The sequence below is a fragment of the Micropterus dolomieu genome, linkage group LG01, assembly GCF_021292245.1.
Source record: "Micropterus dolomieu isolate WLL.071019.BEF.003 ecotype Adirondacks linkage group LG01, ASM2129224v1, whole genome shotgun sequence".
NCBI lineage: Eukaryota > Metazoa > Chordata > Actinopteri > Centrarchiformes > Centrarchidae > Micropterus > Micropterus dolomieu.
Genome location: NC_060150.1, coordinates 38754673 through 38779455, shown reverse-complemented (window position 1 = coordinate 38779455; position 24783 = coordinate 38754673). Strand labels below are relative to the sequence as shown.

Below are 24783 nucleotides of genomic sequence, written 5' to 3'. Positions count from 1 at the left end.
TGGCAAGGGATAACTAAAATCATAAATATAATAACTTATAAATATTACTCTGATGACTCCTTAATAAAGGAATAAACATGTTATTGAGATTACTTTATTAACTAGTGTTTCCAAGGTCAAGAATAAACTTCATCACTGTCAAGGGACAATTTCATTTTGGATTAAAACCACTCTTTAACACCTGGTCTCGTGTCCGATGGTAGCGGTCTCTACTCACCTCAATAAGGAAGAGGCTGGCCGCAGAGGTTGGGTGATGGTAGACGTACACTGTGACCAGCACGCCGGCAACCATGATGAGCGCCACCAGGAGGATGCCGAGGATCAGACCAATGTGCAAAGGGTGTGTTCCTGGCATCCTGTCAACAGCGCTGTCAGCAGGCATCACTGAAAAACCATTGCATCGATGAAAAATGTTACTGTTGATTTAATGTACACTGCCCCTTATAAATAAAAAAATAAACATGTCTTAAATGCAGAGATACTTTGAATAGAAGCGTTCACCAAAATAATTTTGTTCTCATTTGTGCTGCAGTTTTGTTGTTGACCAGCAGGGGGCACTCATCGTTCATCAATACCCTCCTTTCTTAACGCCTTAAAATTAACATGCTTGTAGCCAAAAGTTTGCTGAATGTCATCACATTTTAAAGCTTAAAACTGATATTTGTACTGCAAATCTCCCTTAGCAATGTATGTCTGAAAATATTTATGTTCATATTCAAATTTCATAGGGTTTTTTGTGTCTTAGAGAAGGTGATTTAAGGGATATTACGTTCACTTAGAGGGCAAATTCAAGGTTCAGGTTTAAACCGGGTCTTTGCCACTGATCATTCTGTGGCCTGTTTAGCAATTCATGAGCAGTTTCATGTCTCCCGCAAGTACGAGTTAAGAGTTAATCCCACGGCAAGGTTAGCTGCATATGGTCCTGATAGTAGGAGGGAACAGGCCTATAGATGCTGATAAGAGTTTTGCAATAGCCTCCAGTCGTGGCAATCCAAACTGAAGAGGCTGTATAGAGTGACTACATAATAAGTCTGTCCTTCAGTGAGCCTTGGAAGACATTACTCGTCTTTAAAGTACTTTTCACAGATTCATATTGGAGCCTCAAAGTCGACCCAGCAGGTGTTTTGAGAGTTCTTTTGAAGATGATAAGAGCGTCCTGTAACCTATTGGGAATATCTGTTTTCATCTGTGGAGGCACAATTTCCAAAAAAACAAGAGAATTTGTACCTGCAATTTGTCAGCTAGAAGAACACATAGAATAAGAATAGAAGAACAAACTACAAAGAGAAACAGTTCTTAGAGCTGGCACGTCCCAGCAGTAAAGCACTGATCATTGCAGAGGAGGACTAATGAAGTGATTATGAAACAAACAGCAAGCATTCTGCCATTATAGCTTATCTCGCACAGATTTATTGCAGGTTCAGCCCAGATCTATTCACAGATTTCTTCTTGTATATGCCCCCCTGACAACCCCTCCCCGGGCACATCCCTGGCTTTAATTAGCAGCTATAGCCACCGCCGAGCTTGTCAGCCAACCAGCCTCTCCCGTGGCTCCCTGCCTCATTGATTTCCAGCACACAGAAAAACCAGGGTGGTAATCAGACCTGTCCGATGTGTGTGGGCAGTCGCTGCGAATGTGTTGCTGTGTGAGTCAGTGTACCCATTATCTGCAAGTATGGATAGTGTGCTGGGACATCACTTGAAATAGTTTCACATTAAACAGACAAAACAAAACAATAGGTTACCTCCACTGTCCATAATTCAGCTGAACCTTTTTTTTAAAATGCCATTTTGTGTTAAACACAGTGTTTTTCATGATAGCAATCAGATTATACTGCCAGTCAGTCTCACATGTATCAACTCAGGAGAAAAACAACTTGGCGGAGAAAATGACCTTCTTGCTATTCTACTTAATCCTAATAAACACAGTCTGAGGTTGTTTGATTTTTCTCAGAAAGGCATTTCCCCTGTTTCATCTGTCAGAGCTATAGAGTCCAATAGCCATCTCTTGGTCAGCTGGAAGCCCTAACGATGCGACAGGCTGTTAGTCTGGGGTGTAGGTAGGTTAGCGGGGGGCATGTGACTGAGCCGAGATGTAGACACAATGAGAAATCAAAAGCCTAGAAGCTACATAACCAGCGGGACGCTAGCAGAGACGGGTCTGCCCAGACCCCTGGAAGAGGGAGGAGGTCTGAGTTTCACCTGAACTCTTCACAGTGGTACATTTAAACCAGTATGACAGCAGAGGGCTTCCAAGTATCATTCATAGTATTCATTCAGACAGGTCAGCTAAAAACATATATAAGTCTTCCTGTCTGCTTTGTTGTGCCATTTTTTTCCCTTCTCATAGTGAAGGTAATGTTGTACCACAAAAATAAAACAAGACTAACTGCACTCAGCTAAAAGTCAGCATGCTAACATGCTCACGATGCTAACATGCTAAAGTTCAGTAGGTGTAAAGTTTACCATCTTGTTCACCATCTTAGTTTAGTGTGTTAGCATTAAGGTAATTATGTAAAGCTGTAAACTCAAAGTACCGCTAAGGCTGATGGGACTGTCATTAGTTTTGTAGGTAGTATTAAACTAACTGAAAATCTGAACTGTTGGTGGCGCTTGAGGAAAAGTCATGGGATCACCAAAGTCATAAGGAAAAATCCTCTGAGCATCATGAAGGTCTGTGCAAAATGTTATGGCAGTCCATCAAAGAGTCGCTGATAGGGCTGCAACTAACAACTGTTTTCATTGTCGATTAATCTACTGTATCAAGTATCTATTTGAGCAAACATTTTTGTCTGACCATAAAACCTAAAGATATTTAATTGAGAATTATATTTCACTTTTACTTGTTAATGGACTTAAATTATTAATCGATTAAAATTCTTGCAGATTAAATTTCTGTCAGTCAACCAATCGACTAAAGTGCAATTTATACTTCTGCATCAAATCGACGGCGTAGGTGACACGTAGGCTACGGGGCTACGCAGAGGCTACACAGAGGCTACGCCGTCGCCTGACGTGCACCTCCTTCAAAATGTAACTACACGTCGAGTCGACGCGGACCGTAAGCTCTGTGATTGGTCGGCTGGGTAGCCGCGCAATGCCTCTGAACAGACCGGAAGTACCCCGCGCTTTAAAGTAACATTTACTAGTGGCCAAAACGGCGGCTGTAACACAGTGAATCAATATATTTGACGCAACCCGAGCGAAATGACTTGTTTCGCTATCAGAATGTGATCCATTCGGTTGGTAACATTTGAAAAGGCTACACCAGCCGCACATTTACATTCTCCATTAGTTTTGTCCTGCTAGAACCTGAGCAAACACTAATGGACAGCAGAGCAATAAAATACATTAGAGCTTTTGAGAACAGACAAATGAGGCCAACGGAAACCCAGCCAAGCTGTTCTTTCTTTCGGCTCTACATTAGTGGTAACAGGGGAGCACAACTGTTCCCTCACCTGGCTAATGGGTTTTTAAGAAACTAACAATACAAACTGAGCAGATGTATAGTTCAGACTCTGTGTACATGGGAGCCGAGGAGTGGCGGAGTTCAGTAGAAAGTCCAATTCCTTATCTCAGCCCTCACTGTAGCTGCAATCGCCTCAACCTTTCCTACCATGGTTAAGGTCAGAGGACACCTTGGTTTAACTGGCTGATATGAAACGTTTGACATCTTAGATAATCTAGGATGACTGGCATAGGCCTACATTTAAAAAAAATATCCGATCACTGTCTGATTGATTAAACCTGTATGACGACCCAGTAGCCTATCACATAATCCTGCTGCTTTCCTCGCAATTACTTTTTCACCTTGTGTAACATTATTGCCAGGTATGTGGTGCACAAAGGCCAGAAAACAATGCCACGCAGAGAGATATCATCACAGTGAGTGAGTGCCGAAGTGATGAGAGACATGCCGCGCTTGTGTAATGAAAGTGTGATAGAAGCGGCGGATTTCCAATTCCTCTCAAGCAGGAAATGAAACATTTGAGAGGCTATCTCTGAAAAACTGATAGAGTTGGAAGTCATTTCAGTGTTTGGATGTTTTGCACATGTTACCATGTTGTGTTCAGTATAAGAGAAATACTGAATTCTCGAGTTGCTGTGCCAAATGGAACATTTTCATACATCAATCAGTGTCAAATTATTTGAGATTATTTCCGTTGTCTTAAGATGTAGTGATGTCACGTTTCTGCAAACCCCACTGCTTCCTGTCACTAAAAGGCATTTTCTTTCATGATTTCATGATTGAGTCATTTATGTATTTGCACTCAAACAAAGTGTTAATTGTAGCTTTACTTTATGGTGGAAGAACATTACCCTCTACTTTTATTTTGTATCATAAAGCAATAAAGCAGATTATATGAATAAAAGGTTTGCGTTGAGGCTGCTGTCACTGTTCTCAACAATGGTCTTTATAAATAGAAGACCGAGCATATGCTTGGTCTGGCAGGCAACAAAGTCAAGCCCAGCTCACAATCCCAGCACATCAGTTGACAGCTCAGCTGATTCCTCTCTTAGATATTCCATACAAGGCGCCATATTTAAAGCTGCTTTAAATCTGCCTACCATTGCTGCTTCCTCTGCAAGCAGCTTGTAAGCACCCCACATGAAAACAAACGGACTGTGTGTACATGCCTCCACTTACCCTGCTGTTCGTTATATCAAGTCCTTTCCATGACCAAGATCCATGACAGATTGACTACATCATCTTGTCAGAGCTTTAGTAATATTAAGCAGAGGAAGCCATCTGTGAAGAGAGCCGTTCCCATCCCATCTTGTCTGGCAAGCAAAATTCAAATACTCCCAGGATTTGTGAGTAGCCACTGCCACAGCAGCCTCCTTTCAAAACAATATTATGGACCCCCAATGTGAGGTTCCTCCAACTCCTCTGTCCCCACAAAAGCTGCAGAGCAAAGGAAAAAACAGCCTCTACAAATCCACGAACCCGGAGGATAACCCAATCTCGATAGCCTTGTCCAGCATCCAACTTTTCAATCCAAGCATTGGGAGTTCAGTTCGGCACCCTCAACCAGTTGAGTTTTCCTAGCACATGGTGCATGCCAAGTCTCTTATCTGTCGTTTCCTCACTCCTCGATTCTGGCTATTCTGACCAGAAATTGTTCTGGTCCACCATCTTGCAGACCGTCACAAAGCTCTGATTTGTGCACAGAGGCAAACTCAGAGGAGCCATGAGCGAGGATTTACGAAACCAGCCTTCACAGAAGTCTTTTACTGGCAGACATGCCCCCTTATTGGATATCAGTAACTGATTGGAAGTTGCAGCTGATCGGACTAATCTCATACATCAAGACATCATCATTTACATAATTTCCCTGAAACATTTAGCCTAATAAATTAAAAGACACCATGACCAAATTCTGGGTTTTTAATAACAAATTCACAATCAGAATATCAATAAATACAGATGCAGATGCAGATAATGAAAATAATATACTAGGTCTCCTTATTGCCGTCAAAACAGCCCTGATCCTTTGAGGCATGGACTACACTAGACCTCTGAAGGTGTGCTGTTGTCTCTGGCACGAAGACGTTAGCAGCAGATTCTTTAAGGCTTGTACATTGTGAGGTGGGGCCTCCATGGATCGGACTTGTTTGTCCAGCACATCCCACAGATGCTCAATTGGATTAAGATCTGAGAAATTTGAAGGCCAAATCAACACCTTGAACTCGTCGCTGTGTTCCTCAAACCATTCCTGAATCATTTTTGGTTTGTGGCAGGGCACATTATCCTGTTGAAAGAAGCCACTGCCATCAGGGAATACCGTTTCCATGAACGGGTGTACATGGTCAACAATGCTTAGGTAGGTGTGTCAAAGTAACATCCGCATGAATGGCAGGACCCAAGGTTTCCCAGCAGAACATTGCACAAAGTATCACACTGCCTCCAGTGCCTCGCCTTCTTCCCATAGTGCATCCTGGTGCCATGTGTTCCCCAGGTAAGCGACGCACCCGGCTTTCCACATGATGTAAAAGAAAACGTGATTCATTAGACCAGGCCACCTTCTTCTATTTCTCTATTGGTCCAGTTCTGATGCTCATGTGCCCATTGTCTGCGCTTTCGGCAGTGGACAGAGTTGGCATGGGCACCCTGACTGCTCTGCGGCTACGTAGCTGTGATGCACTGTGTGTTCAGACACCTTTACATCCGAACCAGCATCAACTTTTTCAGCAATATGACCTACAGTAGCTCATCTGTTGGATCTGACCACATGGGCCAGCCTTCGCTCCCCACGTGCATCAATGAACCTTGGCCGCCCATGAGCCTGTCACCGGTTCACCGCTTTTCCTTCCCTGGACCACTTTTTATAGCTACTGCAGGCCGTTTTGCTCAAATCCTTTAGTTTGTCCATTTTTCCTGCTTCTAACACATCATATCTATGAGGACAAAATGTTCACTTGCTGCCTAATATATCCAACGCACTGACAAGTGCCATGGTAATCAGTGTTATTCACTTAATCAGAAATGGACGTCGCTTCATGTGACTCTTCGGAGTAAAGGACGTCTCATTTCCTTAAAAACTTATTTCCTTGCCTCTTCTCTCCTCCCATGGTTTCCTTGCGCCTCTCCATACAAAGAAAAGACGCAAGTAAGGGAAACGTGGATGGAATTATGAAACTTGGGATGCACCCTCAGCTGGCTGTTTTTCTCCTCAACCAAATGATGACGTCACTCCGGCAGGCATAGGTGGCATTACGGTCCTGCAGAGATTGCTGGGTAGTACAATCCTAGTCTCCACAAGGGGGTTCCATTATTTTCTCCAGCTGTTACATCTCTCTCTGGTCAATGTCCCTGAGCTGGGAGAGGCCCTGGGAAAGCATCCCAACTGCTGCTTGTTAAATATTTGATTGCAGGACTGGCTCAGGGTCTCATAGCTAGACTGACTTGGTTGGTTTGAAGGAGCTCGAGATAGTGGATGCATTACTGGAGAAGAGGTAAAGAACAATTTATGATAATCCCTTACAAAGACTCGCAGTAATCCTATAGGTAAAGCACTTGTAAATATTCTGGGAAGAAGCCCTAATCATTGATTTATCCGCTCCTCATAATGACAAAGCTCATAGTATAAATTGTATCATTCTTTGGCACCTTTCTCCCTGCTTTGTGCTTTTGTTGACAATGCATTACATTTATTTAAGAAGCAGATAGAGGCAGGGAGTGGCTAGCCAAGGCAGACATCACTGACACTTCAAAGTGATGCCTTTACACTCTTCGCAATGGCATCTACTGGGGTGAAAAAAGTTTTTAAAAAGTATATATATTACATTGTGTATATTCTTACTAGGCTACTGATTGCTCAGCTAGCTCATAAAATAGTGAAGAATTGTTTGAAAATTATTAATTATTGAAGTTACTGAAATATAAATTGACAACAATTCCCTAAGGTAATTTTCATACCCACACATATATACCCACACACACACACACACACACACACACACGTTTCTTCAGTACATTGCTTTTTTTTTAAATGCCCAATATAAAGTTTAACTTAATACAACTACAGTGTTTGGGCACACATCCTCTACTCCTCTGCACCAGTCCAGACACTATAATTGATCGCTACAACCCACAAAGGACAGTTAACCATTATCTTCAACTACTGGAAAAAGTGTCACACGCCCTCCAAAAAGATCAAAAAGCCAATATATCAATGCTAATAAAACACAGGAGGCAGAAAAATAAACACTCACAGACATAAAAACAGGGAATAATTGCACATAGCAACAACAGTTATTGGATGCCACAGCTGCACCTACCCTGGTTGTCTCTGAGATGCAGGGCGATCTTGGTATCATCTGTGAGGAGACAAATAGAGAAAGACATGTGAGAGTCATACATAATCAATATTTCTCTTTGTAGTTTGTTTTTGAAGCTCTGACAATATAAACAACTGCCCAAAGATCCCAAATGAGATTTGAAGCTTCTCTCATTAGTCAACCATCTCCCTTTCAACATGAAATTTACTACTCTTAAAATCTGATTAAAAATGAATGCTTTGAATATAATGGCCCAGCATGCATAATTCAGCAAAAAAAATGCTGTCTGGGGTTAACTATACATGTGAAATATGGAAATGTAGCGTGACCCACTTCTCCTAGAAGGGTAGCAGGCATTTACACACACCATAGAATTTCACATTATGCAAATTCAGCACACACACCACCAGATATATTTCACTGAGCAATATAATTCAAAAGGATTTTCTTTTTAATTCTCATAAGAGCGAATGCAGACACATTTAGGTGTCTGAAATGAATCATTAAAAGAGATATCGCACTGTGCGCGACCGCATGAAATTTTAGTCCCACACCAGAGTGAGGGTCATGAATATAGATCAATAAAAGTCTGTTGCAGCCACTAGGGGTATAACACACAGCTATTATGGGTCTGTTTATCTCACAAATATATATAAATATATATCCAGTATGTGTTCGGATTTTTACCAGAAGTGGGTGGGATCTACTCTGGAAGGTAGAAATGCTTCATTTTCCTTGTTAAATTGTTTTCTGCTGCCATTTCACTCCTTATACATATATGTATGAGTTGGGCTGCTCACAAATGTAGCAAAATAAATCATATTTTAACCATGTACACAAATTACTTAGATATCAATGTATTTTGTTTTACCTTAAAAAAAGTGTATGAACAGAATCTAAATAAAAGGCTTTGTGGTCTGGATGGAAATGAATAGTGGCAACAGAAAGGGCCATATTCTATATACCGTAAAACTTTAATTAATAGCCCAGGCTTTTATTTGCTAAAATCACTGAATTGAATCTGTCTATCTTGGCCTTTAATTCCTTTCGCACAAAACTCTCGCTCAGCAAAGATGTGAAATAGGCTACTATCAAACTATTCAGTATAAATATTTTAAGTTATTATGTCAAATAACATCAATTACAAATCATTAATTTGATCTAGCTCCAACAGACGGCTAAGGCACTTTTATTTTGAAGGCTGCAAGGTAAGGAAAACGAGCACACCCAACATCAGGTGCAGGATGCAGATAAAAGTGTGGCAGAAGTTAAAAGACACTGAGCGTTGGACTTCACATGACAGTACTCACAACTTGGATACATTTTTATGAAAAGTTGTTTTGATTATTTAGACCGGTAGACCCTTTCATGTGTAGTTTACCATGCTGGTAAAGCTGATTGAATTAGACACAATCTATGCAGCTTAGAACTTGCTAAAGATACCGACCCTGTGGACTTTAAGAGGTTTTATACATCCTGGTGTGGTTTTACTCAGAAAAAACTGGTTTGACTCTTTAAAAACCAGACCAGACGTCTAATCGAGACCTGTTTTTATTTGGCAAAATGTGTACCCACACCAGGCCAGTTAACGGGGTAGGCGGCTCAGTGATTATTTGGGAGGAGGCTCAGATGAATGATCTAAAATATTTAAAATAAAAAAGAGAAGATAAGAGAAATAAGAGAAAATAATATATGGCAATAATCTGGCATGTACGTTTGAGATGGCTGTTAATAATTGTGGAGGCCCACAAGTATGGAAAAATGTTCTAAGAGGTCTATGATGTAAAAAGAGAAAGATATTGACTAAAAGGGACATAATAACTCATTGGACCATATAGCATAATTATAAAAAATATTAAAAATAAAGCTGTTGACTTAAATCTGAAAAACTCTCTTGACTATTATTCACGCACTTTTGAGACGATCCCTAACTTCAACAAAGTGCCAGGTTTCAATATAAGATCATAAGATAAAAATAACAAAACAGGGGTTTCTGTTATTTAGCCTTCCTTCTCCACATCACCTCAACCTACATCCTCCCAATCAAACAAATGATCATACAGTTGAATCAACACCTGTCTTTCAACAGATACTGAACTTTATAAACTTGGTTTATTGCAGTTTTATCCTGGACTGCATTAGTTTTAGATAAAACAACCTGGCAATGAAAGTATTTCCTCTGAAGCGGGTATGAAGTTTAATCCAATGTCAACAGGGTGAGGACCAAGCATTCCATGTTGGGATTTCTCACCCCCTCACCCATGCAGATACATTTCCGTTTCTTTTGCTTTCTCTCGCTCTCTTGTCCAACTGCAGGTCGCCAACACAACCGCGAGCCACCCAACCCACTCTCTATTCCGACCTTTGACCAACACAGCTGAAGAGCCAGGCGAGATTTGGGGAAACTGATCCGCTGTACGTGCCAGATGGTTCGAGGAGAGATTCAAACACCACCGAATGACCTCTTGACCCACACACAACCTATACATACAGTCACACACACACATGAACCAAACACATATTCCTGTTAGTCCTGTCAACATGAACCTAGTTTGATCTGGATTACGCGTCGTGTTTTGCCTTACAGCTGGACAGCTTTCACACCCCTCCCTGAATTCACTGCATCCACCCTCATCTCAGCAGCCCATCCAGTGCCCCGACTGCGATGGAGTGTCCATTTAAACTCAGCCACCACAGGATGATTAATGGGGGTCCAATGGAGAAAAGATTGACTACTGAAAGTAAAAGCCTTTTTTGTGAGAATGAAATAATGTATAACCCAGGCTTGAGTGTAGAAACTCAACAACAGAGGAAAAATCAAGGATATCGGAGCAGAGTGGAATTATGCTGCAGACTCTGCACTCTTACACAGTCTATCAAGTTATCTAGTCTCATAAAAATCACATTTTCAGGACCATCTTTATGGATTTAGTTTGTTTAAGAATACGATTTTAAAACTTCATAGTAGGCCTAAATACATTTAATAGCACTTTCCATTACAGTAGTTACAAAGTGCTTTACAAATGGCCTGAAAGAAAGGGAAATGTTAGAGATGGACAGGAGGAGGAGAAAAACAAACCAAAAATGATGTATAGTGAGACCGACAAAGAAAGCAAAGTAGTTTAAGATTTTTAAGGCTGTTCCAAAGTCAAGGAACAATAATCCAAAAAGCATGATCACCTGTAACTTTCAGCGATTTAAGGAGAAGCCTTGATGAAGAATCTTTTGTTTGTACCGTGTTCTGGGCGAAAACATTAACCGATGCTTTCTTTCAGCCAGTTGTAACAAATTCAAACTTCACCCATCAGTTCCCCAAAGTAAAGTCCCTCTGATTTGGTCAGACGCCTTCATTAAGTCCTTCACACCAACTTTATTCCAGCAGCTAAGTTTGGAGATATTCTATATTTTACTGCTTGTCAGCAAATCCAATGGAAAGACCAAAACCAACAATGAACTGATCCCACGAACAAGTGCTGTCTGTGTGGTCAAAGCCTGATATGTAGCTTATCCCTCCACTACTCACCAGCTTAGCAGACTTAGCAGACCAATGCTGTGTCTCAAATCACACCCTTCTGTACTTACACTTGCTATTTCGAGTGCATAAGTGTGTTCACACTTACAAGTATGGCAAAATGCAGTTCACTGTGAGTTCCCTTATGGTATACTCCTAACGGTCAAAAACACTTCTCACTTTCAGCTGTCGCCATCTTGGCTACGTAGCAGAAGGGGATGGATGACCAATCTGTTTTCAAACCAGTCAGCCCGGTTACAATCTGCCATTAAACAGAAGAAGACGAAGAAGAAGCAGAAGAAAAAGCGATCGAATGTTGTTCCGGGTTAGTACGCAGAGGCTTGTTTGATGGAAGAGTCAGAGAGTATTGAAGGACACAAGTGTTATTTTCCACATTAAAAACGAGCAATGAACACTTCAGTCTGTGGTGGACAATAAAGTATGAATCTCAGTTCTATCAAATATACAGTAGTAGTTGTCCGTCCTTCAATAGCTCACCTAGTCTAAAAAATGGGGACCATGTTCTTAAAAGGTTCATTCATCACAAGGATAAGAGTGGCTGTCTGAAACGATTGGTTGTCCATCAGATTAATGTGCCCATCTTGGATCCCATACATCACATACAGTTAACACAAGACAAGCACGGGACAGGACATACTGTACAGCTGATTGTATTGATCATATACACAGTCTTTCAATTGATGACGGCAAGTGGCTCCTTCCTGTCATTTTGGTTCAACGCCACCACATCTGGAGCTGATTAAGATCAACTGCCTGTTTACTTAAATAAATTGCTAAAAAAGCCATAAAAAGGGGAATGAGCTGAAAATTGGCACCATAGATTCAGCCAACTCATAACTCTTGTGTCTCCAGAGACGGGGTGGGGGTGGGGGGGTTGGAGTAAACAAACTTTAAAGGACACCTTTGACGTTTTCCTATCATCAGCAGAAGAATCCTGTCTGCTCTTTTCAAAGAGGGATTTGCATTAGATAACAGTGAATAATGTGCTCAGTACTTTACACTGCAATTTCAAAGGAGCATGACCCCCTCCGCCTTCGCTGGGAAATACTGTCAGTGAAAGAAGCTGAACTAAAGCACATCACCAATGACAGATGGAGTATTTTCATTTTAAACATCTACTGCAAAAATTTTATTTTGACTGATTATTTTCAATATTTTGGGGGATGAAAATGAAAACACCACTGTCTCAACACTGTACGTGCAAACATACAAAGCAAGTGAATTTAACAATATTCTAAGTCAAGTAGTCAGATTTGAGAAATGTTTTTTTGTTTCATCTATACCAGTTTTAAGTGCATCTTAAGGCTCGTGCAGACTACACGACTTTCAGCGTCGGCCACTACATAAATTGCTGTCTTGTGACGGGAGACTTGAAGTCGTTGTGGTGTTCACACTATGTGACAGATCGGTGACAGGAGGTCACACACTACCCGAACTGACAGCGACTTTGTCAAGAAAACACAGTGAATGTGAAACGGTAAATGACGCAAACCTACACACGAAACAGCTGTTGTTTGTTATTATAAAGACAGCAATTATAAAGAGAAATAATATGGGTGAAAGAATGGATTAGTACATGCAGGCAGAAGGGATTGTCTGAGCTACAGAAAGAGCTGGAGGATAGTTAAAAGTGTTTTGTAGTAAAAAAAAGTAGCTGCCTGCTCTGCCAGCTGCCTGCTCTCATTGGCTGGATTTGGCATGCTAGATATCTGGCAGACATCGGTGATGTGGCAGTGATGTGTTGGGGATCCGTTTTGATGCGTCGTTGAGTAGTTCACACGTAACGACTGCCGACCGCCGATCAACCGCTGATTTACTCCCAATCACAGTCTGACGGTCGCCGAGCAGCAAATTGGGCTAAAAAGCGTGTAGTGTAAACTAGGCTTTAATAATTAAGACATCGTATTTAACTACAACCTAACCGAACTAGCAAATACACTAGTGACCAGAAGCTAATCTGTCGCTAAAACAACATTATGAACTGTCATGTGTTTTACTTGTTTTCCTCTTACTCTATGTTTATGTTTTCGAGATTCATTTTTGATTCATTTTTGTAGTATGTTTACTTTCTATGTTCCCTTATTATCTGTATTTCACTGTAGATACAGCCATTAATTAGCCAGACTTTTAGACATCACGTCTTTAAAAACATGTATGATCAGTAACTAAATCTTATATACCTATCTATATCTATATACCTGTACATTGCCGTTGTGACTTCATGCGAGATATTCAACATAACTTGAGAAAGTTAACTTCTCTTGACTGGCTGTTTAACTCTCTTTACTGTTTTGGATTTCTCTTTTTCTCTACAAAACCACAGTCATGGGACCCGACTACAATGTATGTAAAATGTACAGTATAATGAGACCTTGAAAGAGAGGGAGAATACAGGTAATGACGAGAAACAGCTTTCAGAAAGCCTCAATATCTGAATTAGATCGAGCCAATTTCACTAAATTCCAAAATTATTGTAAAGTCACTTTCCACTTACTGCGACAAAAGCCAGCGCTCAATCTAATTTCCAATTGAATGTTCAGCCTTCAAAAATGAAAACTGGCCTTCACTCACCTTCACAAGCAAACACTGAAAGTTAATGCTTTATTATTAATCTGAAAAATGATTAAGAAGAACAATAGTTGAATGAGAACACCTTTAATATGTCAGCTGATGATTCATCAGAAAGAAACGTTTTTAGGAGTCAAAAATTCCTGAGAACAAAGACTGACGGAGAGCCAGCAGAGCTGAACGACATGATCACAGTGGTGGTAAAGTGCATTGAGAAAAGATTGCTACGCACAGGTTCGTGTGGGTGCATCTATTTTGGACTGGTGAGATTTGTTCTTATTCAATCTGAATTGTTTAAAAGTTGGTACAAACACAGCTGCAGCGCCTTGCTCCACTGCCTGCCATCTGGAATAAATCTTTCTATCTTAAATGGAGAGCGACAGTTCATATTTATGCCTTTGCCAAAAGAGAGACGTGTCTTGTGCATGTTGTAAAAAAGGAAACACATCTGTTCCAATAAAAGAACAGTTCCAGCAAATGCACTTCATTTAAAAATCTTTCCAGAACAGAGCATCCATCACTACTTGAATGAAAGCTCTGGGCTCCTACATAAAATGCCCTGCGGCCTCGTTCCAGCTCTGTGTTTTCTACTTTACCTTCAGTGGGGACGCTGGTGGGAGGGTAGGAGGTGGAGGGTGTGTCCCTGCCTGCAGTGGCCTCTTTGGTCCTGGATGTTGTCTTGGCGACAATCGTAGTGGTGAAGGGGTAGAGGTGCGTAGTGTCGATGATGTCGCACATCTTGTCCTTTGTCTGAAAGATGAGAAAAGTTGTCATGGCTGCGTGCAGTCTCTCAAAAAGAAAATGATATGCTCCCTGCATACTGCAACAAAGGGCATTCATCATCCAGGCAACCTCAAACACACATATTTCACCATTGGTAAGTTCAGACGCTGAAACATCTGAAGCACTGTCAGACAGATTCAAGTCATGTCTGATTATTATAAGTCTTTATCTTGACTGTCTATGAAGATTCTCAGTCATCCAGGTCATAGTTATCCAATGAAGGTTAAAATCAAGGGCAACTGGACTTGGTTGAAGATACTGAAAAATTTATCTTGACTGCTTACCTCATCTGGACAGCTGTTGTCCACCCAATCCTGCCGATGGCGGTCAAAGCCACTGGAACATCTGAAGGCAGAGGGGATGAATACCAGTAAAAAGGTGAATCTTCAGTATATTTTATAAAGATAGTTGTATGATATGTGGTTGGAGAATTTGCGAGAGACAGATTAAAGAAACGGTTATTAAAAAAGCAACGGAGACCTGACTTTTAGTCCCTAATATGAGCCATTACTCATATATTTGCCTGGTAAAAACCCAGAACTCCTCATAAATGCAGGTTTGTTTCTTTTGTTTTTTATGACACAGTGATAGAAACTTTATGCCAAATACTGTATATAACATAATAATATATTATAATATATTAGGCACCGACTCCCGCCCCAGCTCCACTCCAGCTCCCAACTGGCTCTGTTTCCTTGGACCTCCCTCTGGACTCTGGATTCCCCAGGACTTCATCCCGACCCCCGCAGCGTACTGGATTCTCCGAACACCCCTTGAGCCTGCCTAGTACCTTCCTGTAATCAGTAAAATAAACCTTGTCCCTCCAAATCGCAACTGAGTCCAGACTGAGCTAACAATATAAAAAATTACAATAATAATGTCTCTCTTTTCTCTTATTTTGAAGACTCATCCTGAACGTGGGGGCCGATACATACATTTATCCAATCAAATGTGACTTGGCGCGACTTGTTAACCCCACTCATCCCATAAAACCATACTTGACCGTTAGCTTGTGAGTCGTAGCAGCTAGGTGTGCGCTATTACAAAGCAGGTGTGAGTGGAGACACATTTGATTAAAATCCTTCTCGTATTTAAACACCACCCACATATCCCACTTCACTCAGAAATACGCCACATTTTCTTTTTATGTTTTTTCCATTTTCACCTTTTAATCAACAGTTGAGATGTGACAAGAAACAAATCAATCAGCTGTAATCAAATTTAGGACATATCACAGTATATGGTATGCGTCTAAACCCCCTGACCACCAGGACTCCCCTAATGTAGGCTTTCTGTTGAAGTTTCAAGCCCGAGTTGAGAGTCTGAGTAGTACTCTTCATGACAAGTGAACTGATGCGGATGTGTATAAATTGGTGGAGTGGCCCTTTTATTAAATTTGTAGTGTAATTTTAACCACAATCACAGGAGTTAAAGACATGATTTATCATTTTATGTAATAATACTTATGATTTGACTCTGAATCAAGCTGAGAGGTAAATACCTGCACCTCCAACTCCCTGGCTTTGTACAGTATGAAGATGTAGGATCTGTGAGGGGGAAGTTCAATGGGTCATGGGGCCTTGGGATGAGTAGACTGTGAATCACAGTCCAAGACTTCTAATAACCTCAAAAGGCAGCCAGTAATCGAGGCGGCAGCTACTAATCCTTCATGCTGTAAACTGATCAAATTATAATTCGCCATCATTCTGTCTAGGCCCTTGGCCCCAAAATGGTATGTCGTGTCTGTAAGGAGAAGTTAGTATGCAAAGCAGAAAGCCCACTCACACTGGGATCTATCAAAGTAAAGTAAAGTTGAAAAGCTTTGTTAGTTTCAAATTAGTTGTCACTGCAGGTGGGAGATGTATAGAAAAATGCACGCAACTGAAAACAACCTATGACCACTCCACAATGCAGAAACAAAGTGGTTTAAAGGAAGCAGTGGTATCAGTGCTTTGTGCAGCAGGGACAATATGAGTCCAGTAGAGTCTTAGATATCCCCAACAGGCCCCATTTCTCTAGTGAACATATTGTTATGGTAATAGCTTTATGTAAAGGAGTCCATTTTCATCTTCCACCTCTCTAATCATCCCTTTCCTTTTATTTCCCCTCACCAAAAAATTCTGCCTCATCTGTTCAATCAAGCGAGACAGATTCCTCCGCTTAATCCCCCACTTTTCCCAGACTACTTCCCCCCGGAGAGAGAGGAGATGGAAGCAGAAGGAGACACAATATTACCGCACAGGTCTGGTCTAACCTGTCCCTATGGGGAGCTTGGGTTTTGTTTCTTCTCAATGGCATCCATCTCAGCTTGCGGCGCAGTGCTTTTAATTAGAAACGGGCTGAGGTGCTTCATCTGAATATAAATGAAGCCACAAAAGAGAAAATTTCTCTTCAGGTTTCACACATTCACAGCAGGATGGATAGATTTCATTATCAGGTTTCATAACCACTTCTTCAATTCATCTAAAATTCACAGAAGATGCAGTTCCTCTTAGCATCTGCAGTAGCAGAAAGTAAACTAGTACATTTAAGTATTGTACTTAAAGCTATCCCTACAAATTTAAGGAAATTGATACTATTTTTTCATCAAAGGCTATTGAATCATTTACATTCTGTAATTATTTAATTATTCTCTGTATAGTGGTTTTCATTGTTAGTGGCGGGGTCCATCATCACATTCACAAGAAAATGATGCATGTGTGTAATCCAGAGCAATTTTATCACATTGACATCAGCCCAACTGTTTATTGTTCACTCTCCTACAGCTGTATTAAGTTACTGCTGATGCAAACATCCAACAGCAGGGAGCTGTTAGATGAAGAGTTGCAGTCAACAGGCACCATCATCACCACCATCTCCTCAGCAAGCCAATCAGCTCCTTTTACTGTGTCCTGCTGTTGTGTAGAAACGTACTTGCACTGTGTGCTGAAATCAGATCTCAGTTGTAATTATTATTGACTGACTTCTTTAATAAAACAACGTGGGTTTGTTTGGCTGCACAGCAAACAAACGCACCAACTACTCTTGTTGTATTTCCAATAAAGTAGCTGTTCAACCAGTGTTTGCTGTTGTATTAAACCTCACATGCTGTTACCAAGGCACCACTGGTGTCACCAAATCAACTGATTATTTTAGCATGGCATTGAGAATTTAAAAAGTGAAACAAACCTGCCAGTGGGAATATTTCAACCTGTTTCAAGGCAAACTCAAGACTTTTGTAAAAACGTTTTCATAATTCTAATGTTGCAACCTTTTATTCCTTTTTCTTTTAAGATATAGACTTATTTCTAGAAATGTTTTTGAAACATTTCTTAAACACCCTTGATTGAAATCAGTTTGAAATTTTCTTACTGCACCGCAAAATATGGTTTTAGGAACTAATTATAAACAGAAATGTCTTTATAAGATTGTTAAGGTTTTGCAGAATAATCAACTGTCCAACACTTTAGTACATATGTACTAATATGTAATTACTATATATGCAGCTCACACATTAATGCATCAGCACTAATACTCTTAGTTATTCTCATTTTTATTACTGAAGTACATAATACTATATTAAAACTTTAAATGCAGGAATTTCACAATTAACTGAGTATTTTACATTATTGGAAGATTAGATTTACTTAAAAAGGGACTTAAAACGTCTTCCATCCCTGATTGTTTAGCAGTGCAACGACAACGACCTGTGATTACGCCATTTCTCAACATACAAGTATGCAATAATAATTTTGTGGGAGACTAAGACATATTAAAGACATATTTGTCTCCATACAGCCATTACTTTTCAGCGAGCTGCCTTTGTGGTGCTCACCAGCTTTGTTTTTCAGGTAAATAAATCCCTTCAATTGCTCTAAACACATGAATTTTCAGCTACGCAGGCACTTATGGCCCACTCCGGGTCCACTGAGACTTCTGTCATGTTTTATTAACCTGCTCCAGCACCGGCTGCAAACATCAGCCACAGCAAACTGGTTCAAAACTTAGCATGAGAGAGGCCCTGCGCTCTCACCTTCCCAGCACTTCACTTTGAGAGAGGCTCATTAGAGTTGTTCTCTTAAAATGTCAGCGCCTTTCATTAACCCTGGAGCCAAAGAGGCCACCACGTTTTTTTAATTGGCGCACGTTTAAAGCATGTTTGTCTCTTTCAAAAGAAGTGGCTGAAGGATACAAAGGGCAGAGTAAGGCTGAACAGTCAGATATTAACACAGTTAGAAAGCTAATTAAAATGTAGCTTAATGAGATCACTGCTGCAGGCATACAGTATCTCTCCACAGCATCCATAAATTGAGAAGAGGAAAAACACTTTTTCATGTTGCTGCACTGTAAATTAGTTTTTCTATGTCAAAGGCGGAAGAATTTAACATGTAGAACGGAGGGAAAGTCAAATATAAAACCCCCCATGTAAGTCTTAAATAACAAATCTCAACGGATGGAGCAGAAGTACTGCACATTTCTCCAGTCAACCACAATACTCAGAGAATAAACAGTGAGTCCAAAATAAAAGAGTGGTAGATTAATATTTGATGCAAAGTGCAGCGGCATACAAAAGGCTGCCCCGAGCCAACTCAATACACCCCAATGACAACCTCCAAAAAACCATTTTCACCAAATTCACGCACCACATTTATCAGGACAGTAAACTTTCCCAACTCTCAGTCTTTGGATGATAACACAACTCTACTAGCCCTCCATAATTTATTTCTCCTTGCTGTCTTTTTAACTCAAACTTTTCCATCCAGCAAAACAAAACCTCAGCTCACATTTCAGCTGTCAGGAAATTCTGGGGAGGAACACCAGCACTTCTTTTAGCAGCTCAAATATTTACTTTTGTTTGAAGTGTAGGGGAGACAGGAAGGATAAGATAAAACGCGGAGAAGAGGTTGACAGAACAGGTGTGAGTTGAATGAATGTTAAAATGAGCTGCTGTCTCGTCTAAATGGTAGAACTACATTCCCATTCGCTGACTAGGATCAGTAACAGAGATACTGTAGACAGCTTTCATTGGAAAGTTATACTTCTCCAAAAAAATTTAAATATAACAAAAACAAATTTGTGAGCTATGTGTACTAATTTTCCATTAAAATATGCAAAACCATGATCAGAAAATACATGTAACCTTGACGAAATTGAATTATTCTAATATCATTAGTATTAATCCTGAACATTTCGGTTTTGGTGCACATCCTGGTGATAGCCCATGGTGACTGGTTGGCGCATTAAGTGTGTTTTTAAAATGGGATCTCACAACAGACGGCCCGACACCAGCTTGAGCAGCTGTCATGTTTTTGGGAACATCTAAATCATCTAAATGTAAAACTTTTAACAAAAAAAATGTGAACTGCTAGATTCACCAAAAAAACCTGCATATTATCAATAAAAGCAAAGCAAAGTTATTTTTCAAATTGGAGCAAAGAGGTATTTGGTGTTTACAAAAACATGCAGCTAAATAAAAACATCCAACTAGTAAGATTTGTAAGAAAAATTGGTGTGTTAACATGCAAATGTGCGTAGATTATGTAAAAACCACAGTTAATGGGTGTGATAATAGTAATTCGAGCTGAAACAATTAGTTTAATCACTTGTCGTTTCAGTAATTTTTCAAGCAAAATGTGAAACATTCTCTGATTCCATCTGCTTTGTTACTTGTCTCAGTTTTTTGTATATTTGTAGACTGAATATCTTTAGTTTTTGGTCTTTGTCAGATGAAAGAAGTCCTTTGAAGACGTCACATTGTTGCATTTTTTCACTATTTGAAATTTCATTTTTTCACTATTTGAAATTTCATATGACAAAAAAATAATATGAAACTGACAATAACCTTAAGTTGCAGCCCTAGTGAGAATGTGCTGGGAGGAGAGGAGTGAAAGGAGTTAAAGGTGATTCTTCTGTGAGTGAAAGCGTTCAAAAGTCTAACCTGTTGAGCCGATGGCACCAGCTACAGTTGAAGTTGATCTGTGAGGAGATGCACGCGCTACAGCTGGTGAACTGGAGACAGGCTGAAGAGGAGAAAGGTCAAAACAGGTCAAACTTCAAAACTCTTTATACAATCAATAGCCAAATGGACATACAGCCAATAAGAAGGTCTACAACCCCTTTAATGATAAGCAACACGGACTGAACCAAAAGCTGTCACAATAACTTCTTCTTACTGGGTAAAGGCATCATTTCCACGGCTGTAGAATTGGTGATCCTCGTCTTCGTCAGCTCCACGCGGTGGTACTCGTAGATTGTCCTCCGCCTCACATCTATATTTTGGAGGAGGAGAAGATGGAGTGAGAGAGCGAACCAAAACCATCACAAATCTTCCACCCAGAGATAAAAACTGGGACAAGTGGTCCCTGAAGAAAGAGGGAAGAGAGCGGGAGGCAGAATCAAGTCGTATGGGATGCTACCACAGCACTTTGTTTCTCCCCTCGCTTTGTGCTCAAGTGTCAGCCCATGACTTGGCAACGGACAGGAGCAATTTCCCCTGGCAGCTGATATCAATCAGACCCTGTTGAAAGGCTGCCCTCCCAGTCATCTGTAAAAGCAAGTCATCAGCCAGGGTAAGATCGAGCGATTGATAAGATACATCATTGACTCTCATTGCATTTTTGCCCTTATAACTCATGTGGGTCAGTGTAAAATGGGCTGCTTGCTTTTGCTGGCCATGCATCTTCACTAGTCAGTGAAAAGGGAAAGAGGTGGATAAATTACATCTTTTGTTGAAGTCAAAAAAGCTCTTTTTGTGTGTAGTATCTTAACAGATCTGATAATAACTTCTTGGGGCTGTTAATTTATTGGTTAATCTAAACCCAAAGTAGATTGTTATGAGACTTTCTATACAGGCGTTACAGGAATGAAACAGTAAATCTGCAGAATAAATCACTGAGATGCACTGCAACATGCATTGCGACATTACTCAGCACATGACATTTCCTATAGCACTAGTATTTGCTTGACCAATGAGCTACAAAATTGAACTTCAGTACATGGCTGTGTAACACATACAGCAAGCAGCTACTTCCAAGTCTCATTCATCATGTAGAATTGCAATATGCTGAAACAGTTTCAAAGTTAAAGGAATAGTTTGATATTTTGATAAATAAGCTTATTCCTTTTGTAAGACGAGAAGATCAATTTCACTCTCTTGTGTCCGTTAAATATGTAGCTACAGCCAGGAGAAGTTAGCTTAGCATAAAGACTGAAAACAGGGGGAAAAGCTTGCCTGGCTCTCTCCAAAAGTAAAGCTCACTAATTAACGTTACATCTCGTTTTTGTAATCCAAATAAAACAAAATCAAAAGCTGTTATAGCTCTTATATATAAATGTCTCCCGGCTGTAGCTTGATATTTAATAGACCAAAAACAGAGTTAAAGAGAGTTAATATTGGACTTACAATCATCATGTAAACAGGAAACTGTTTACAAGTTTGCCATTTGATAATATAATATTGATAATATAATATCGTCTGTGCTGTGATAAAAATCAGTTAATGCAGGTTAAGAAATCAAATAAGAGTACTTCCCATGTTAAACTACTCCTTTAACACTATTCAAGGTTACTTTTTTTGCTTGGTTGATTGGTTTTTGGTCTGGGGGTTGTTGCACTGGCTACAGTGTTGTTCTTCTCATGTGATAGGATGCCGTTTCCCTGCAGACCTGTTTGGTTTGATTACACACAAGACAACTGATCAAAGCAGCAAATGTGAGACAGCTCAGTCTGACCTGAGAATAAGACCGGCCTTCCTTTCCCCTGCTCTCCTCCCCTGGTGCCTGACTTCCTCTTGCCTCTTGCTAAGGGATTATCAGGTGCCTAATGACACGGTGGGGGCCAGAGGAAGGTCAGTTCCCCAGCCTGAGGCTGCTGATGTGTGGGCAGGCTGTGCACCCTCACTGGCCTCTGGTTTGTAGGTGGAAGGAAGCCCCAAATGAGATCAATTATAGCCCGGTCTTAGCCACAACATGAACAACATCTAATGAGGATTTAGCTACCTTCCACTGATACTATCAAACAAAGGCAGCTTTGCAAAAGTGTCTAATCAATTACGCCCAAGACAGTCAGTTAACCCATATTCAAATTAAAATCACATCCATAAAAGATAATACAATTACATATAGTATCACTCTCCATAAGCTATAAAATATAATGGTAAATGGCTGTGTGTACATACTGGATTTGATAAAATCACAATATCAGGCTGCTTCCTATTGCTTATTCATCCATATGGAAGAACTGCATGGAAATCAATACAAATATGATGTCAAGACATTGAGTTAAATACCAATGGTGAAATGGCAGGCTCGCACTGTCCGCTCATCAGACAGCATTCTGGCTGTTTGTACTGTTACAGAAAATATTACAGTGTGTTCAGTCATATTAAATATGTGAAACCACAATGTTTCTTGTTAAGCAGAGATCAGTGGTGAAATACCTGAACATAAAAACATAATGACGATTACAGACTGTATATAATTAAAAGCTCCAGTCTTTGTACATCTTCCTGCTGGGAATCTATTAATCCAGGTAGAGGCAAGAAAATGATAACTCACTGTGACTGATAATGCTTACTCTAGCACTGATAATGTACCTGACCTGTTAATTACATACCCTTGCCACAGGACACCCACACAACTTCTCTCTCATTTCTCTCTTTTACTGGATGGACTGTTGGCCTGATTTGTCTGGAGGCAGAGTAAAATGTTTAATTTGAGCTTTTAATCCGGGGCGAAGCTACAGTGGTTTAAAAAATGTCCCCCTAGTTGCCATGGTTGCCGTGCAGTAATTGGCTACAGAGACAATTAACTGAGTTGAACCACTTCTTCACGGCACAGCCAGCAGCTGTCCTCCCTGTTTTTTTTCTCTGGTAAGATTAAGGCTTAATGTTCCCAGGACAGTTTAACATACAAACTATCAGAAGCCATGTATTAATCTGGATTGACCGCCTTGATCCCTGATGAAAAACATGTCAAAATATTTTTCTTGATCGCCCTTAAATGAGATCTGAAGCAGATCAAGTCAGATCCAAAGCACTACCTTTAATTTTTCCTGATAGATATTAACATTTCTCTTCTAAGCAGCTACAAACTACTACAAACACTTTATTAGGTACACCTGTTCAATTGCTTGTTAACACAAATAGCTAATCAGCTAATCACATGGCAGCAACTGAATGCAGTTAGGCATGTAGACAACTTGCTGAAGTTCAAACCGAGCATCAGAATGGGGAACAAAGGGGATTTAAGTGACTTTGAACGAGGCATGTTGTTGGTGCTAGACGGGCTGATTTGTGTATTTCAGAAACTGCCAATCTACTGGGACTGTCATGAAAAACCATCTCTAGGGTTTACACAGAAAGGTCCGAAAAAGAGGAAATATCCAGTGAGCGGCAGTTGGACGAAAGTGCCTTGTTGATTTCGGAGGTCAGAGGACAATGGGCAGACTGATTCGAGATGATAGAAAAGCAACAGTAACTCAAATAACCACTCATTACAGCCAAGGTATGCAGAATACCATCTCTGAACGCACAACACGTCAAACGTTGAAGCAGACTGGCTACAGCACCCGAAGACCACACCGGGTACCACTCCTGTCAGCTAAGAACAGGAAACCGAGGCTAAAATTCACACAGGCTCACAAAAATTGGACATTAGAAGTTTGGAAAAAAAAGTTTGAGTGGCATTGCCTCCTGGGTGTGGGCCGACCTTCGGATCTGGGCTGTTGGGCCGTTCTGTCCTTGGGTGGGGTCCTTGCTGCCCCGGACCTGCTCCCTTGGGGGCTGGTGGTGCTCAGAGTGCTGCTGATTGTGGGGGAGCGTTGAGGTGAGGGGTTAGCAGTGGGGCTGCCGGAGGGGCCCCGGCGAGGACGGGGGATTGTTGGACTTTGGGTTGGGGCTGCACTGACCTGCCTCGGGAGTGTGTGGGGGTCTGGGGCACGGGGCTTTGGAGCTTCTGGGTCTGGGGCGGGTCTGCGCGCTGGGGGGGCTGGGCCCCCCTGGGCCCGTCCTGGGGATGGGCGGGGTTGTCACTGACTCTGGGGTGCTACCGGTGCTAGAGGGGCTCTTGCTATAAGCCCTGGGCTGGAGGGACCTGGCGTCCTCCTGCCTAGGGGGGTGGGGGACGGGACTGAATAAATGA

The 24783-nt window shown here is 40.9% G+C and overlaps 1 protein-coding gene and 1 long non-coding RNA gene across 3 annotated transcripts in view; one reads left to right on the top strand and one right to left on the bottom strand.

The window, feature by feature from the left end:
- The window catches only part of plxdc2b (plexin domain containing 2b), a 108720-nt gene that overhangs the window by 7504 nt on the left and 76433 nt on the right, over positions 1-24783 (bottom strand). The window contains exons 8-13 of one of the 2 annotated variants that reach the window (XM_046043840.1): positions 20818-20913; positions 20583-20664; positions 14950-15010; positions 14479-14632; positions 7783-7821; positions 218-384 (exon numbers count right to left, since the gene is read on the bottom strand). In XM_046043840.1, coding sequence (XP_045899796.1) covers positions 218-384; positions 7783-7821; positions 14479-14632; positions 14950-15010; positions 20583-20664; positions 20818-20913 — 599 coding nt within the window. Of the gene's footprint in view, positions 1-217; positions 385-6769; positions 6947-7782; positions 7822-14478; positions 14633-14949; positions 15011-20582; positions 20665-20817; positions 20914-24783 lie in introns of those variants that run through there. The other variant, XM_046043905.1, reaches the window with a different exon arrangement.
- On the top strand, positions 14654-15383 carry LOC123967757. Its single transcript, XR_006824344.1, has 3 exons — positions 14654-14759; positions 14963-15043; positions 15310-15383. It is a non-coding gene; the product is annotated as an uncharacterized LOC123967757 (long non-coding RNA).